This window comes from Nelumbo nucifera, chromosome 7, assembly GCF_055504915.1.
Source record: "Nelumbo nucifera cultivar China Antique chromosome 7, China Antique-T2T, whole genome shotgun sequence".
In the NCBI taxonomy this organism is placed as follows: Eukaryota; Viridiplantae; Streptophyta; class Magnoliopsida; order Proteales; family Nelumbonaceae; genus Nelumbo; species Nelumbo nucifera.
This window is the reverse complement of record NC_142655.1, coordinates 38,259,677-38,276,501: the sequence shown is the minus strand read 5'-3', so window position 1 is coordinate 38,276,501 and position 16,825 is coordinate 38,259,677. Positions and strand designations below refer to the sequence as shown.

The 16,825-nt window shown below is 37.8% G+C and overlaps 1 protein-coding gene across 1 annotated transcript in view; it reads right to left on the bottom strand.

Annotated features, from left to right (window-relative positions):
• Window positions 1-2,871: 2,871 nt before the first annotated feature.
• Window positions 2,872-16,825, bottom strand: part of LOC104587862 (thiosulfate/3-mercaptopyruvate sulfurtransferase 1, mitochondrial-like) — a 58,545-nt gene continuing 44,591 nt past the window's right edge. Inside the window, exons 10-12 of the mRNA XM_010245614.3 lie at window positions 14,933-14,996; window positions 3,294-3,361; window positions 2,872-3,211 (exon numbers count right to left, since the gene is read on the bottom strand). Of these exons, the coding sequence (XP_010243916.1) occupies window positions 3,116-3,211; window positions 3,294-3,361; window positions 14,933-14,996 (228 nt within the window). The 3' untranslated portion in view covers window positions 2,872-3,115. The remainder of the gene's footprint in view (window positions 3,212-3,293; window positions 3,362-14,932; window positions 14,997-16,825) is intronic.

Sequence of the window (16,825 nt, the reverse complement as noted above, 5' to 3'; positions counted from 1 at the left end):
AGAAATAGGAGAGGGATATACCTGATACGGAGAAATAACATCTCCCAACGAAGGTGTTCACGCCCAAGGAAGGATCCAAAGATTACTCCCACTGAAGATGGCGCAATGCAAGATGAAGCAGAATCAGTAGTGTTCTTCCCAAGAACCTAATCCTTCACAATAATTAGCAGGATGGCACGTGAGCACAACTTCCTATTAGTCCCTTCACAAGGAACTGATATCAAGATCCAATCTTGATTTCTCCCACTGAACTGGAGATCGAACTGGGAGGTGAGGCGGCGGCAGGAAGGAGGCGGCAAGAAAGAATTTCGCAGGGTTGCTAAATTCTCCCTTCTGTGATTTCAGCTCTGAAGATAGGATGTTAAGTGTGTCAAAAGGCTGTCGCCGCCTCCTCCTTTTGTAACCTTAAAGGGATCAACTCCTAATCCCATTAGGAGTTGCTGATCCAAATCATATTTGGATCAGAATTCCCTTTAAGTGATAAGGGTAAACCCTTATCTTATCTGCAGGAGGTTTCCAAATCTTAATCTCATTTAGATCTGGACTCTCTGAGTGGATTGGGTTAAGACTCAATCCTATCTGCTAATCCAATCTCAGAATTCGCCCCTTATTTAACTAATCAAATCAACCCAGTTCGAAATGGGCTTTAGGCCCAATAAGGTTATGTGCTCACTTAGCCTTCCAAACTGCTGCCCAGTTGGGCTTTCTTGTATGGCGTGGGACCCAAACATTGATCTACACATCAGCCACATGGGTTCAGCCCAGCCTTTGTTACAAGGCCTGGCCGAATACACTGTTATGGATAGTGCACCCCCTGAAACCCATCACATGGGCTCTATGAGCCCAACACTTACCCTAAGTGGTCCCTGGGCCAAGCCACCTTGTAACACCTAGGGACTATGGGCAGATGCAAGATTAGCCCATCAGGTATTACCCTCAATGGTCTTACACTTAATCTCTCAGCCCGTAATGATTAAACATTGCCCGACAAGAGAGGACTTCTCCCTCGGTTGCAAGGAACAGTGTTGCACTCTCTACTCACATGGATCCCGGGAATTAAAACATTTTGCAAACGTTTGGAAACCATAATATATATATATATATATATATATATATATATATATATTTTTATATCTCATATAAAATATATTTTGCAAAACAAATCTCAACGATTGAAATCGGCTGCCGGTAGTCTTGGTTTCCATTAGAGAGAGTGCATGCTCGATCATTACCTTTGTCCGACAAAGGGGTTAATCCTGTCACTATGATCACCCACTTAGATGAATTCTCAGACTGTTCCAACATACCCAAGTTTTGACCCCTGGTACGGATATCAGTAATTGGCATTTCAAAGACAACCTAATCCAACACTTAGTGCAGTATCATAATCGAGTGTAGGGGTCAGGTGTAATTTTCTAGTTTTGCCCATCAATCTCCAAGGTCAAAGGCAATACTGAAAATCTAGTCTGGTTCAAGGATTCAATTAATCTTGCACTACATGTGCCTTGGGTCGCACCCTGGCGGGCCACCCCAACATTTGGCAGCACACCAGTGTCAGTTTTGACAGGATAAATCTCTCCAGATTTATCCAACGGTTGTGAACATTTTAAACTAACACGAGTCTCATAAGTGTCCAGTTTAAGGGTATTACACAGAAACACACCATAGGAACATGAATGAAATATGTAATTTATTCATTTACAATAAATTCATAATTTACATCATTTCGATTGAAATTAAGGGCATACAACTGTCTAACAAAGACTCAATTTCCCAATAAATGAATGGGATTGTTCTTGGCCTATCATGTGGAACGGATTATTAACCTGAGACATTCGCAACTCCAATTAAAAATAAGTTAAATACAAACAAAAGATATATTTCCTTTTTCAATAAAACCAATATAACTAATATATGCACTTATGAATATTTGTTTTTCCAATAAAACCAATATAACTTTTATTAACATTTATGAACATAAAATTTTATCAATATCAATATTTTAGCAGACATTCATTAAGAGCCGTTAAGATATAGAATCTATGTTGTAACTATGACAAGTAATCGGAGCATGACCTAGTGAATGTATACTTTCTTTTGATAACTTTTTACAGAAGCCAATGGGCCAAATCATCCTTCCATGGTTTTCTTTAATCCTAGTTGATTGCATTCTGTTTTTCATCAAAAAAGCCCCTAGTTGATTTAACTTCAATTGGTTATTAATTATATATTATATTTTTGGTCAATGTATACAAGTTCAAAATCTTTATTTTTGTTTCCCCTGATTAACAGTTCATCTTGATTCTTGGCATATTACATATTTGAAACTTCTAGAGGGAGGAAAATTAATCAGTCTTAAGGCTGTGTTTGGTTTGAAGGAAAAGGTATGGAAGGGTAAGGAAACCTATACAAACTTCTTTTTCCCTACTTTTCCCTCCAAACCAAACACAGCTCCCAAATACAATTACACATGGGGCAAGTGAACACAAATGAATCAATTTAGGTCATTAGTTTCTGCTCCGGCAGATGATCCTAGAAAAAGCGAACAAACAAGAGTAATGCATGGCGTACAGAGCTATGCTGAGACATTAAGGCTGCATTTGGTATTCCTTATTTTAAGGATCTCCTTTTTGCAGTTAAAATGCCCTTATGAACACCGAGTTTTTAACAGAAAAAAGGAGATGAGTCGTTAAAATAAGGAATGCCAAGTGCAGCCTAAATCTCTTGTTTTAGTTCCACTCGATTGCATAATCTGTTCTCCAGACACCTAATGTTAGAAGTAGAAAAAAAGGTGCTGGAAGTCTAAATGCAAACAGTGACATATTTCTTGTCCTAAGGAAACGAGGAAAAACATTAAAAACATTGGATTCGTAGGGGAAGAACCAGATTCTTAAATAAACAATTTGATCTTTGCTTGGCAGTATATTCATCTGGCCTTAAGAATCCAAGTTAAAGGACTTCTAAAGTTGCAACTCCCATGTTCAAGAAGGTATTTGCAATGAAAGCGTTCTGCTTATATTATTCACGATAGACACAGAGAGGTACCTACACAATCTCTCAATATCAAAACAAGATGAACGTTACATAGTTCATGTAGCCGAGGAGCACAAACATTTTAACTAGTGGCGACAGGAACATCAGATTGTGCACCCCACTCAGTCCAAGATCCATCATAAACAGGAACATCATGCTTCCCAAGTCGGTGAAGTCCCTGAAATTAGAAGCATAAGCTCTTCTTATTCTAAAATATCATAATTAAAAAAGTAGTTGACAAATTCAAATGAAAATATTACCAGTGCAAGAATACATGCAGTTACGCCAGTGCCACAAGAAGTAATGATAGGACCGTCCAAAGAGATACCTGTAACATAATATGTATGTTATGAAAGTGTAAATCAACTGATTGGGGATTGCAATGAAACACCAATTATATTTCAAAGATCAAACATACAGAAGAAGCTAAAAAAAGAAGAGAAAAATGTAACTAACTAATTCATATCCATGGTCATGAGGATGACATTTTCTTTTAAAATTAGAGAAACTTTTGTGTAACCTCTTTCCACTAAAACAATGGTGAAGGTACTTGTATTAAATACTCGAAAAAAATCTATACATACAATTATTTTCTTGCAAGCTTTACGAATCCATCTTACACTCTGCAATATGTGTGGAACCCACCTTTACCAACATAGATGTAAACACACTAAGACAGGGCCAGGAAACAGAGACCCTTGTTGCCTGGGAAATGTTTTTATATAAAAAAGCCTGATTAATTTTTAGTTTGTTTTTCTAGTTTTTTATGAATTAGTCCTTATCCCTAGTAAGTTGCAACTAGAAAACATTAGAACTGACCTATCATGAAAAACTCAAGCATTAAGAGTAGAACAAAAGCAGAGCATTGCACAATCTATGAATGAAAAACCTAAAATGTGTTTCTGAGCATGAATAAACAAGCTTAAAGGTAGAGACTTATTCTGTTAATGATAAAGCCCCTATGATGTTAAATGTGGCAAAGATATAGAACAGAGATAATGTATGTGTATGATAACTGCACAAACATATGGAAATTTATGTTACAACTTGAGAATAAAGGAAGAAAGAGAAGAAAAAGAAGGGAAAAGGTAGAGAAATATGTCTCCTACAGTAGAGAACAAAAAGAAAGTTAAAAAGGGTCTAAAGGAAGAAGATACGAACTGAACTCTTCTCCTTGTTGACCTGCACCGTTATTCCATTCTTTAGAATGTGCAAAAAATACAAAAATGCTCCTGTTAAATGATTCATAACAGGGGAAAATACAATGCTATGCTAAGAGACCAAAACGCCCCTTATGGGCATACATTTCAACACTGTTGGAGCATATATATATAATAGATCTCCAACTTGTTACAAATATAATCCATCTTAGTACGACACAAGCTCTTGGTAGCTGACAGCTAATTTTCTGACTTGACATAAGGAGTAACAATATCACCATTTATCACCTTTTCTCTTACAAAATGACAATTGACTTCTATACGCTTGGTCTTCTCATGGAAGACCAGATTGGATGCAATGTGAAGAGAGACTTGATTATCACAAAACAATTTGATAGGTTTCCCTATAGGAATACCTATCTCTTGAAGTAGAAGTTTCAGCCATATCAACTCACAAGTGGTGTGGGCCATTGCTCTATATACTCAGCCTCAGCAGTACTCCTAGCCACTACACTTTGTTTTTTAATTTTCCAAGTAATGAGATTGCCACACAAAAGGATACAGTACCCTATAGTAGAACTCCTGTCCATTAAGGTTTAATTCTCTCCCTTTATTGTATAGTAATCACTGACCTAGAGCACTTTTGGATATCTCAACACTCTCACAACACCTTCCCAATGAATGATTGATTGTGGGGTTTTGCATGAACTGACAGAACCCCTACACCAAAGGAGATATTTGAGTGGTGTGATGGTGAGATAAATCAATTTTCCATCAGGAACAAGGAAGACTCTCAAAGAAGGTGATGTCAGGAACAACAAATGACTTACGAAGGATAGGATCATAACATTCGTACCCCTTCTAGGTGCTAGAGTAGCCAAGAAAGACACATTGGATTGCTTGGGACTCAAGTTTATCACGCCTAGGGCCCAAGTGATGGACAAAACAAATACAGCCGAAAACACGCAGAGGGAGAGAGAAAGGGGACCTTGAGGGGAACATGACAAAAAATGGTTAGTCTTTAGTAAGGACAGATGTAGGCATGCGATTGAGCAAGAAGTATGAAGTGAGAACAGCATCACTCCAATAGGTTTTAGGGACAGACATTTGGAGTAAAAAGGCACAAGCTATCTCAATAATGTGATGATTCTTCCGTTCAGGTTCAGCTACACTATTTTTCTGAGGTGTGTGGGAATAGGAAGATTGATGTATAATGTCTCAATTGTCAAAATAAGATTGAAAGGAACTATGGAAATTCTCCTTTGTATTATCAAAATGAAAACTTTAGTACAAACACCAAACTGATTTCAAATTTCAGCATGTAAGGAAAGGAAAATGGAGAAGAATTCTGAACGTTCTTTCGTTATTTATATCCATGTCATTCTTGAATAACCATCAATGAAGGGTAACATCAAAATCCATTATAAGAAGACACATGACTTGGACCCCAAACATCTAAGTTGACAAGATAAAAAACAACTTAAGACTATATTATCTTCCCAGGTAACAAAAGTGACTCTATGATGCTTGCTGAGTTGGGACAATTCACAATCCAACTGAGACATCGATGCCAAACTAGGGACCAACTCCTGTGGATAGGCAACACATCAGTAGAATCATTAATACCAATGTCATCCTCAATTATGACATGATTGGCCTAGGAAGAATCCTCAATTATGATATGATTGGCCTAGGAAGATGGAGGACCATGAAAGTCATAACAGAAAGCAACTGTCCCTCTCTTAGCCACAATGTGTGCACTCTCTAATAGTACCACGACTACCACTGTTTCTTCCACCACCTCTTCCTTACTTCCACCACAACCACCTCTAAAACGGCAACCAACACCTCTGACTGCACCTCTCCTCCTAACGCTTCCACCTCCACCACATCTAGCTACTACTAAGACAGACTTCTCTGAAGTCAGAGCTCTCACAGGTTCAAACTTTGATCTCAATCTTGACAGGAATCTGACAACATTTAAATGTTCCCTTTGAGCTTATTGTACATTCAAATCGGGTAAGAGAGATTGATAAACATTCAACTCATTCCATAGATTTTTGAAGGTAGCAAAATACTCCTCTACACTCTTATCACCTTGTTAAAGAGAAAAATAATCTTGATATAGTTCATAGATCTGTGTCACATTGTCTCGCCTAGAATACAATTGTTGGGCATGTTCCCAAATTTCCTTGGCAGGGTCCAGACACATGAGATTAACACTAATGTTGTTTTCCATACTATTCTATAAGGCAATCATAATTTGAGAATTTTCCTGTACCCAATAACCATACCCCTAAGACCCACTCTTAGGTTGATTTCCGTAACATTTTTCAACTTTCCTCTTGCAATTAAAGAAATTTCCACAGATTTAGTCCATGGTACATAATTAGTATCATTGAGAGTAACAGTATTTAACCGAGTGTTCAGAAAATCAGATTGCACTACTACAACAGACATGAAGATGGGCATTGCATATGTTAAGCCCTTGATGTTGTACTGTGATAATCAGGCTACAATTAATATAGCTCACAACCCAATTCAGCATGACAAATAAAAGCATATTGAGGTAGATACACTTCATACAGGAGAGAGCTGAGAAGAAAAACAGCCTTTTGAAATGAAAAGACTGTTCAAAATGTTGCAGAAAATTGATTGAGAATAGCAGAAATCAGGTTTCAAGGAGAGAAGAGGAAGAAGAAGGTGGTGGCAATATGGGTTCAGAGAGAGATTTTCGAACATAACCTCCTCTTACACCCTTAATCCTATTTCATTAACTTAATTTTAGTAATTTACAGAGAGGCCCTTAGTTGGGCAGATAATTAAAAGACAACGTACGAGAAAAAAGCCTAAGTTGAGGCCCATTACAGCAAAGAACATAAAGAAATAAAATAAGACAGTCTATGGGCCATTCAGTTCATCATTCCCCCTCAAGCTGAGCATAGATGTCAATCATGCCAAGCTTGCTAGTATCATGCTGAAGTTTAGCCTTAGGGATGCCCTTGGTAAGGAAATCAGCTAACTGTCCTTCAGAAGTAATGAAAGGTAGACAAACTTCTCTAGAAGCCACTCTTTCTTGAATGAAATGTCTGTCAACTTTAATATGTTTGGTTGTCATGTTGCACTAGATTGTGAGCAATGTTGATGGCAGCCTGATTATCACAGTATAACATCAATGGCTTATCATGCTCAATACCCAGTTCATCCATCAAGGATCGAAGCCACAGGAGCTCAGAAACTCCATGAGCCATGGCTCTGTATTCATCTTCGGCTGAAGATCTAGCAACAACTAATTGTTTCTTGCTTCTCCAAGGAACAATATTACCTGCCACCAAGCTACAGTACCCAGAGGTAGATCTTCTGTCATCGATATTTCCGGCCCAATCAGCATCTGTGTAAGCTTCAAGTTTCATATGATCATGCTTAGCAAATAGAATTCCCTTTCCAGGAGAACCCTTCAAATAACACAAAATTTGTTTTGCTGTTGCCATGTGAGTGTCCCTGGGAGCATGCATGAACTGACTAATGCAACTGACAACATATTATGCAATGTCTGGCCGAGTCATGCACAGATAGAGCAGTTTCCCAAGTAGCCTCTGGAAGACTCCCTTATCTTTCAACAATACTCCATCTGAGGTAGAGAGTTTATGACTCATATCAATAGGAGTAGCAACTGGTCTAGCACCCATCTTCCCTGTTTCAGTGAGCAAGTCAAGTACATACTTTCCTTGAGAGTATAATGATCCCATCCTTAGATCGAGCAACTTCTATGCCAAGAAAATATCTCCAATTCCCCTAGATCTTTGATCTCAAACTCTGTATGAAGGAAAGATTTAAGATCATTAATTCCTGATACATCATTACCAGTCACAACTATATCATCAACATACACAATCAAATATACTGCCAAAGAGCCTCTCCTCTTCACAAAGAGGGTATGATCAGACTGAGTCTATACATAACCAAAGATAACAAGGGCAGCCCTAAACTTTTCAAGCCATGCCCGAGGGGACTTTTAAGTCCATAAAGAGATTGCTTCAGTTTGTAGACTTTCCCTTCCATATCTGATTCATACATCATGGAGGAAGAGACATATAGACCTCCTCATGTAACTCTCCATTCAGAAATGCATTCTTTACACCCAGCTGGTAAAGTGGCCAATCTGAGTGTGCAGCCAGAGATAGCAGAACTCTCATAGAAGTCATCTTTGCAACAGGAGCGAAGGTCTCCAGATAGTCAATTCCATATGTCTGTGTATAACCTTATGCAACTAGCCTAGCTTTGTACCTTTCAATGGTGCCATCAACATGATATTTGATGGTAAAAACCCACTTACATCCTACTGGTTCCTTCCCTTCAGGCAAATCAACAACTTCCCAAGTGTCATTCTTATGCAAGGCATCAATTTCTATTCTCATAGCATCCCTCCATTCTGGAATAGTAAGAGCTTTTGACACAGACCTGGGTATTGGGTTAGAAGCAACAGAAGAAAGATAACCAAAATATGAAGGAGAGAGCAAACTATAAGAAAGGTGTTTGGAAATGCAATGTGCAATACACTTCCTTTTACCTTTCCTGATAGCAATAGGGACATCAAGGTCTGTGAAGGATGGCTCCAAAGGGGCTGCATCAGTACCTATTGTCTCTTCTGTGACTGGAAGTGCAGGAGGCTCATGTGGTGTAAAAGAAACAATATGCTCACTTCTAGGTCTCTGTCGTTGGTACATCATAGGATTAAAAGGAGGATGAGGAGGTAATGGAGGTGGAATAGGAACACTAGAATGAGAATGAGATGATTGATCCTCCCTTGACTCATTTGAAGGAGGAAGAGGCTCAAAAGAAGATTCAACTGGGACAGGAAGGGGGAGAGCAAACAACTGTGACAAATTCTCCCCCTTTGGACAATGCCTCTCTTGAGAAGGATCATAAAAAGAAGAAAGCTCATCAAATGTGACATCCATTGAGACATACTGAGTTCCAGTCTTTGGATCAAAACAACAATAACCCTTTTGTGTGGGAGAATAACCAAGGAAAATGCACTTATGAGCTTTTGGTTCAAATTTGTCTCCGGATACTTGGAATATGTACATAACAAGTGCAGCCAAAGACACAGAGTGAATTAGGAAAAAGGTCCTTGCCTGGATGAAGAAGACTGAAAGGAGACTTAAACCCCAACACCCTGGATGGCATACGATTGATTAGGTAGGTTGTAGTGAGAACAACATCACCCCAAAATCTTGTAGGGACATGTGAGGCAAACAGGATACTTTTTGCAACTTCAACAATATGCTGGTTTTTTCTTTCAGCAACTCCATTCTGTTTTGGGGTCCTAACATAGAAGCTTTGGTGAATAACCCCCAAATCAGTGAGATAACATGTTAGGTTTTTCTCAAAATATTCTTTCGCATTGTCGGATCTGAAAATTTTAATTTTGGTATCAAATTGGGTTAGAACAAATTCATGGAATTGCCTCACAAGTCTATTAATTTCGTCACAGGACTTCATCAAAACTATCCAAGTATATCGTGAAAAATCATCAATGAACAAGATAAAATATTTGTAGCCACCCATAGAGGGTGAGTGGTAAGGCACACATCAGAGTCCACAATATCGAATGGAGAAGAAGATCTTTTATTACTCAAAGGGTAATTGCTTCTACAATGTTTTGACAACTCACAATGAAGACTTGACAAACTAATTCCCTTAAATAGTTCTGGGAATAAATGACTCAATGAAGTAAAAGAAAGATGACCCAAACGAAAATGACATAACATGACACGACTGACAGACTCTGAAGATGTAGATCCAAAGGCAACTTTCCCAGGTTGTCCATGGCCCTGTCTAGGAGTGTCTAGCAGATATATTCCATTCGCCTCATGGCCACTCCCAATCACTTTTTGAAACTCCAGATCCTAAAAAACACAATAAGAAGGAAAAAAGGTTATACAACAATTCAAAGACTTAGTTAGGCTACTTACAGATAACAAATTTGTATTTGGTTTGGGTACATGAAGAGTAGAAGGAAGTACCAAAGAGTTTGTAGCCTTGATGGCTCCCTTGCCAGAGATAGGAGCAAGAGAGCCATCGGCTAGGGTGATTTTGTCATGGCCAGGAAGCAAATCATAAAAAATAACCTGAGATAGTTGCATGATTGGCAGAAGTCCGTATACCTGAATGAGCAAATGCAGAAGAGGTTGAATTTCCCGGAGGATTGGAAGAAGAGGCACCCTCTAGGTGACTAATCATCCTTCCAAACTTCTCATACTCTGCCTTTATAGTTGCTAACTGCTCACTAGTAGTCCTCTCTTCAGTTAGGCATTTGTCATTATCTGGACCAGCAGCAATATTGGCACTCCCTGCCTTCATATTATCAGACTTCTTTTGAAAACGAAGGGGAAGAAGCTCCGGATGCAATTTCCAACACTTGTCTTTTGTCACTCCCTGCTGGTAACACTCACTGCCTGAGCCAACTGAATTTCTTGTAATTCCCTTAGGTTTCACCCCCATATTAGCAAAGTGATCATTTAGACTAGCTCCTTGAAATTGGACTAGTCTTCTGCTTTCTTCACTGCTTACCAAGGCATAGGCTTGAGACAATGAAACACTACACTTGGACAAGATATTTTGCTTTGTGATGTCATATTTGAGATTTAGTCTTGTCAAAAACTCAAACACCCTGTTTCTCTCAACAAGTTTCCTGTAGGTCTCAGCATCATTAGTGCTTTCCCAGGCTATAGTTTCCATCAAGTTAATTTCTTGCCATAGAGATTTCAGTATTGAGAAATAAACAACCAAAGGTTTCTCCCCTTGCCTTAAATTTTTCACATCACTCCTCAGCTTGTATGCTCTATCTATATTTAATTTCTGGGAATAGGTTTTAGCAACACTGTCCCATATTTCCTTTGATGAATTCATCCACAAATAGTGTTGACTAATTTGAGGTTGCACTGAAATCACTAACCATCCGATTACAGTATAATTTTCTTGCATCCATTTTTCATAGGATGGATCATCTTCCGAGGGAGCCTTCTTGCTCCCGGAGATATAACTCCATTTGCCTCTACTGTAGATATGAATTTTTATTGATTGTGACCATGCCGGATAATTAGCATCTAGCTTGACTGTGGTCATAGCCAGTAGAGAGTCAACAGAGGCTCCCGGAACCTGTCCGGATTCAGCAACATGCTTGTTTTCAACTTCTGAAGGGTCCATCTTCTTAAAACACTTCAAAAATAACTTCTAATAACTTCAAATAACAATCAATGAAGACAAAAAAAATATTGTGTTGTGAATCCCTCTATGCAGCCGTACCTGTTAACTGTGTCACACTCGGAACCCGAGAGAAACAGAAAAAACTCAGCCAAACCTTGTAGACTTCACAGAACACCAAGCAACTTGAATTGATCTTTAAGATGAAGAACAAGAAGTCTTTCAGTCACTGAGCGCCCAGGTCAAACTCCCTATGGGGCCCGCAATCAGATTTCTCCAGTTAATTAGGGTTTCGGGCAACACACTTGATATTGTCAAGAGGACGACAAAGACAGTCTCCTCTCTAGAAACCACTAACAACTAGGCTGAAAATTGTTTCTTTAACCATTCATCCGATTTAGTTCTCCATACACACTGTGTATGGGAAGAAAGAGGAGAAAAAGAGAAGAAGAGCCCGCTCTGATACCAAGAAGAAAAACGGCCTTTTGAAATGAAAGGACTATTCAAAATGTTGTAGAAAATTGATTGAGAAAAGCAGAAATCAGATTTCAAGAAGAGAGAAGAGGAAGAAGAAGGTGGCAGCAATAAGGGTTCAGACATAACCTCCTCTTACACCCCTAATCCTATTTCATTAACTTAATTTTAGTAATTTACAGAGAGGCCCTTAGTTGGGCAGATGATTAAAAGACATGACATAAGAGAAAAAAGTCCAAGTTGAGGCCCATTACAGCAAAGAACATAAAGAAACAAAATAAGACAAACAGTCTATGGGCCATTCGGCCCATCTTCTCTACAAGTTGCATTCGGAGAAGTTTGTCTCCCTTTCATTGCCTCAAATGAGAAACTAGTAGATGTTCTAAATAAGGGTGTATCTAAGGAAAAATTGCAAAACTAAGTAAACAAGCTGGGCATGATTGATATCTATGCTCAGCTTGAGGGGGACTGTAGAGATATTGGGTTGGATGGGCCATAGCTCTTTTTCGTTTTAGTTACAACACTGTTATGTCTTATATCTTTATTAGTGGGCCTCAAATTATGGGCCTATTTAGTTTTTTTTTTTCTTTATTGTCTTATTTAGCTGGCCACCCTACTAAGGGTATACTTGTAATTATATTCAGATTACAATGTGTGCTAATAAAAGTAAATTTGGGGGCTGGAGAAAGGTTTGATGGTCTCTCTTCTTCCTTTTCTTCCTTTCCTTCTCTTGTTCCTCTTGTTCTGAACTCTCTTTCTTCTTATTCTTCTTTCTTTTTTCTACTTTATTATCAGATTTGTACAGGTGTGATTTACATCTGGGGAAAGGGTAGAGAAAGTTGTCTTCTACAGTAGAGAACAAGAAGAAAGTTAAAAAGGGTCTAAGATACGAATTGAACTCTTCTCCTTGTCAACCTGCAGTGTTGTTCCATTCTTTAGAATGTATGAAAATACAAAAATGCCTCTATTAACTTATTCTAAATAGGGGAAAATACAATGCTGTGCTAAGAGACCAAAATGCCCCTTACAGGCATATATTTCACCAGTTTATACACAAGGAAATGCCTAAGTGGGAGGTTAAATAAGTGGTAATGAAATTCCAATTGGATTCCACGAGTTGGATTCGATTCAGTTATGTTGGATGCTCTTAAGATGGTTGGAGATGTACTCTAATGGATGGATCCCACACATAACAAAAAGAGGCACTCCCACTTATTTGGCCGGCAATAGGAGTAGGAAGGTTGACTTGAACAAAATAGTAGTTTACTAGTTTCACTAGCAAATTGCTAAAAGCAGCTATGGCCGAATTAGGAGTTGGAGATTCTGGCTCTCTGTTCTCCTACTAGGACTTGAATTAGGGAAACTTGGGAATCTATTTAAAGCCCAAGAAACCCTAGGTCGAAGCAACCAATTCACACAACAGGTATTCTTCTTCCTAGAGTTCAGCTGAGAGAAAAAATGTAGAGAACAGTCTTCTTCCTTCTCCCTTTCAACTATGATGTTGCTGAAAATGCAAAGGGGTTCATTCTTGTTGGTCATCAACTACACTAGGATCTTACTGTGCTTGTGGTAAGTCTCTAATCAGTCAGTTTCTTTTAGGCTGAATTATGTTTTGCTCCAAACCCCATGTTGATCTGATTTGAGAGCAAGATTTCTCCACTAGTCTACAATCTACAGTCAGGGACAATCAATTGGAAATTGAAATTTTAAATTGCACATCCCAGACACATTCCACTGCACCACTTTCCAACAATGGTATCAGAGCAGGTTTAGAAGTTTTCTTAAGAAATTGCAGATATGGTTAGTTCAGGATATCTGTGATTTGCAATTCTTTCAAGTTTTTGTTTTGAGAGAATAGTTCTTTCTAGGGGTGTGTGTTCTGAAATTAGGGTTAATTTAATAAGGCTTGGTATTATTGTGATTGGTTGAATGGATGATAATTCTCTCTCTCTCTCTCCTTTTATATGAATTAATCAGTTGTAATCACACTGGGTGTCCACTTCTGATGGGTGGTTTCCCATGTGTTTTTCCTATTGTAAGTTTTTTTTTTTTCCATTAGATGAATATATTTCAGTTGTAAGCAATAGGACAGTTTTTCCTTATTTTTTTTTCTTTGGAGTATTGAAGAAAAAATACTGGATCACACGAGGGAAGATCATGGAGAGGATCTCAAGCAATTGGAACCCGGAAAAAGACAATTTGGCCAAGCATGTTGCAGCCCTCACATTGTCTTGATTTAGTCTGTTTGTGTGGTTGACTATTGATTTGTTTAAATTAGACTTAATTCAGATCAGATAACCTGAAACTGCTTTAACGTTTAGCAGCACTTAAACCAATGAAAATTTAAGATCAATTTGACTCTAAGTTAGAACCGAATTGGTCCAATAATAGCTGAACTCTTACAGCAACGTTTGGACACTGATATGGTGGGTCAAACTTAAATAAATCATGGATTAAAGTGCTGAGATGTCAATCAGGTTTAGACCCCATTGATGGGCCATAAGCCCAATTTAAATTAGAGAAAAATAAGCTCATAGCTGAACCGGCCATGCCTTCATGGGCTGACCTAAATTTGGGCCTTTAAAGCCCAACTAGCAAGCATTATTCTAATTGACAAATAAGTTTGACTATGGGCCTGTTATGCTAAAATTTTAATTGGACCAGCCTATTTAATTTATTTGCTTTGTTTCTTACTCCTTAATGGGATGGATGCATGTGAATGGATGTGATCTTTTTTATGCTACATGGCTACAAGTGCTTAGCCAATGTTCAAACTTTATGGTAACTCTAGAACGGATGTATGACATCTACTTGCAACCTTGGATCATTGAATGATCCCCCTCCAACTGAGTCCAATTGCTCTCTCTCAAAAGAAAGAAATCCCACACTTCTTAGCAACCTGCCCAGACCAGTTTTGTTTAGGTCCTATGAGAATCGATGGAGTCTCCTTGGCTGAACCTTCCCTTGAGTTGGCAAGAAATAATTACTTAAACCAGGCAGTTAAATATCTAACCAAATACACAATGTACTGATCCTAATATATAGATAGTCCTTACCTTCTTGTTCAAACCTTTTCTTAAGCTCATCTGCAGGTAAAAGGGTCTGTGAGCTGTCCAACATCTGTAAGAAGCCAAAACAGATTACAGAAAAATCTCATGGAAATAGTACAATTAAGCTTGGTAAGTAATGATGGACAGCAAAGAAAAGAAACACCAGGCCTAAGAGAAATTATTTTTGGCATGATAAGGAACTTTATCTAACATAAAAGGGGGGAAGAAAAGAAAAGAGATAAAACAAACCAATTGAATCTGAAAAAGATGAGGGCAACATGCCCAACTTAATATTTATATATATTCCCAGGTTAATTGAAGAACAAAATGAACTTCAGAAGCTTTATTTTTTTGATAGATAACTTCAGAGTTTTTTGTTAGTAAGTACAGGAGATGAAGAATCAATCTTTAAGGACTTCAAAACTGGTAAGCATAACCAGAACTGCCCTCTCTGGTAATAAAGGTTGGACAGTTTGCCAAGTACAATCAAGAGTTTGGGCATTCAGAAAATCACTATTTCTCATATAGAAATAATTAATAAGCTCATACCAACTCAAAAGAGCTTTGTCACAACTATTGGAAACAGATTGAAATAGAAAATGAAAATTCCTGTGGTCAGGATATTGGACACTGAGAATAACTAGTGAATTTCTGTGACATTAACTGAATTTCTTTCTTTGTTCTTGTTGATGTAGTAAGCAGATTGTTGACATTGGCATATGTCCATCTTAAACTCATCTAATTTCTAATGGAGGTCTTTGGGACATAAGCAAGATAAGGAGTGCAATTTGGGCCAGGTTAGCCTGAACTTAACCTGGAGTCAGGTTGGATTGGGTCGGATTGAACCCTTGGGAAACCTTATCTAACCCAATATCTTCATATTTGCATGTATAAATATTAAACAAATATGTAGTATGCATGTGCGTGCATACAAATATGCATAAACAAACATAAACAAATATATAATAACAATTTTTTAAGGCAAAAACTTTCTAGTATGATACAATTGTAGTACTCCTTGTATATATATTAATGCTAAAACCAGTAACCCTTAACCCATTAATCTTGAATATATGAAATAAGAACATTTTAACAAAATGAAGTAATTCAACCCAACCAGAAAAAGTGGGGTTGGATTAGGGTTATGGTTGGGGTTTAACAACTTGGGTTGGATTAGAATGGAAACCTGACCTAACCCGGCCTGACTTGCAACCCTAAACAAGATTGCTTCATTTCTTTTTGTTGATGTTGTAAGTTAGATTGTTGAAGTACAAACAATTTATACTCGGTTAAACCTTAGATATGGGGCATATTGGTCAAACCTTAGATTGTTGATGTTGAGAGAGAGAGATCTGGCTACTACCAGAATTCACTAAAACTATATTTATCAAATCATTTCTTCTAAGTTTCTAAAACTTTATTTATCAAAGAAACATTAACAGTCTTCTTCATCTTTCTCTTCTTCTGAGAGGGGGGGGAGGGGGAGATCGAGTACTTGATAAATAAAGTTTTATTAAACATTAACAGTCTTCTTCTTCATCTTTCTCTTAACTTTCTTCTGAGGTTTGGTCATGTATTGATCAAAACCATTTATCAAATACATTCATCTAAGTTTCCATTACAATGACTCTATTTAAGGACTCAACCCATGGATTTACATCTTCCCTTTACTATCTACAATTCAACTAGGAAACTGACAATAATTGATTCCTAAATCTAATTCCTTTAAAAAGACAAATTCATGTACAACCCATTAGAAAACTTTGATATGGACTCTAAATCCTAAACCAACTCTAAATACTCGCTACAACCCCTACTATAATTAAACAAAGAAAAGCCAATTCCTAGTACCATTACAAACTTACATCCTATTAGTAAATGGCTCACAACTTTCTTAAA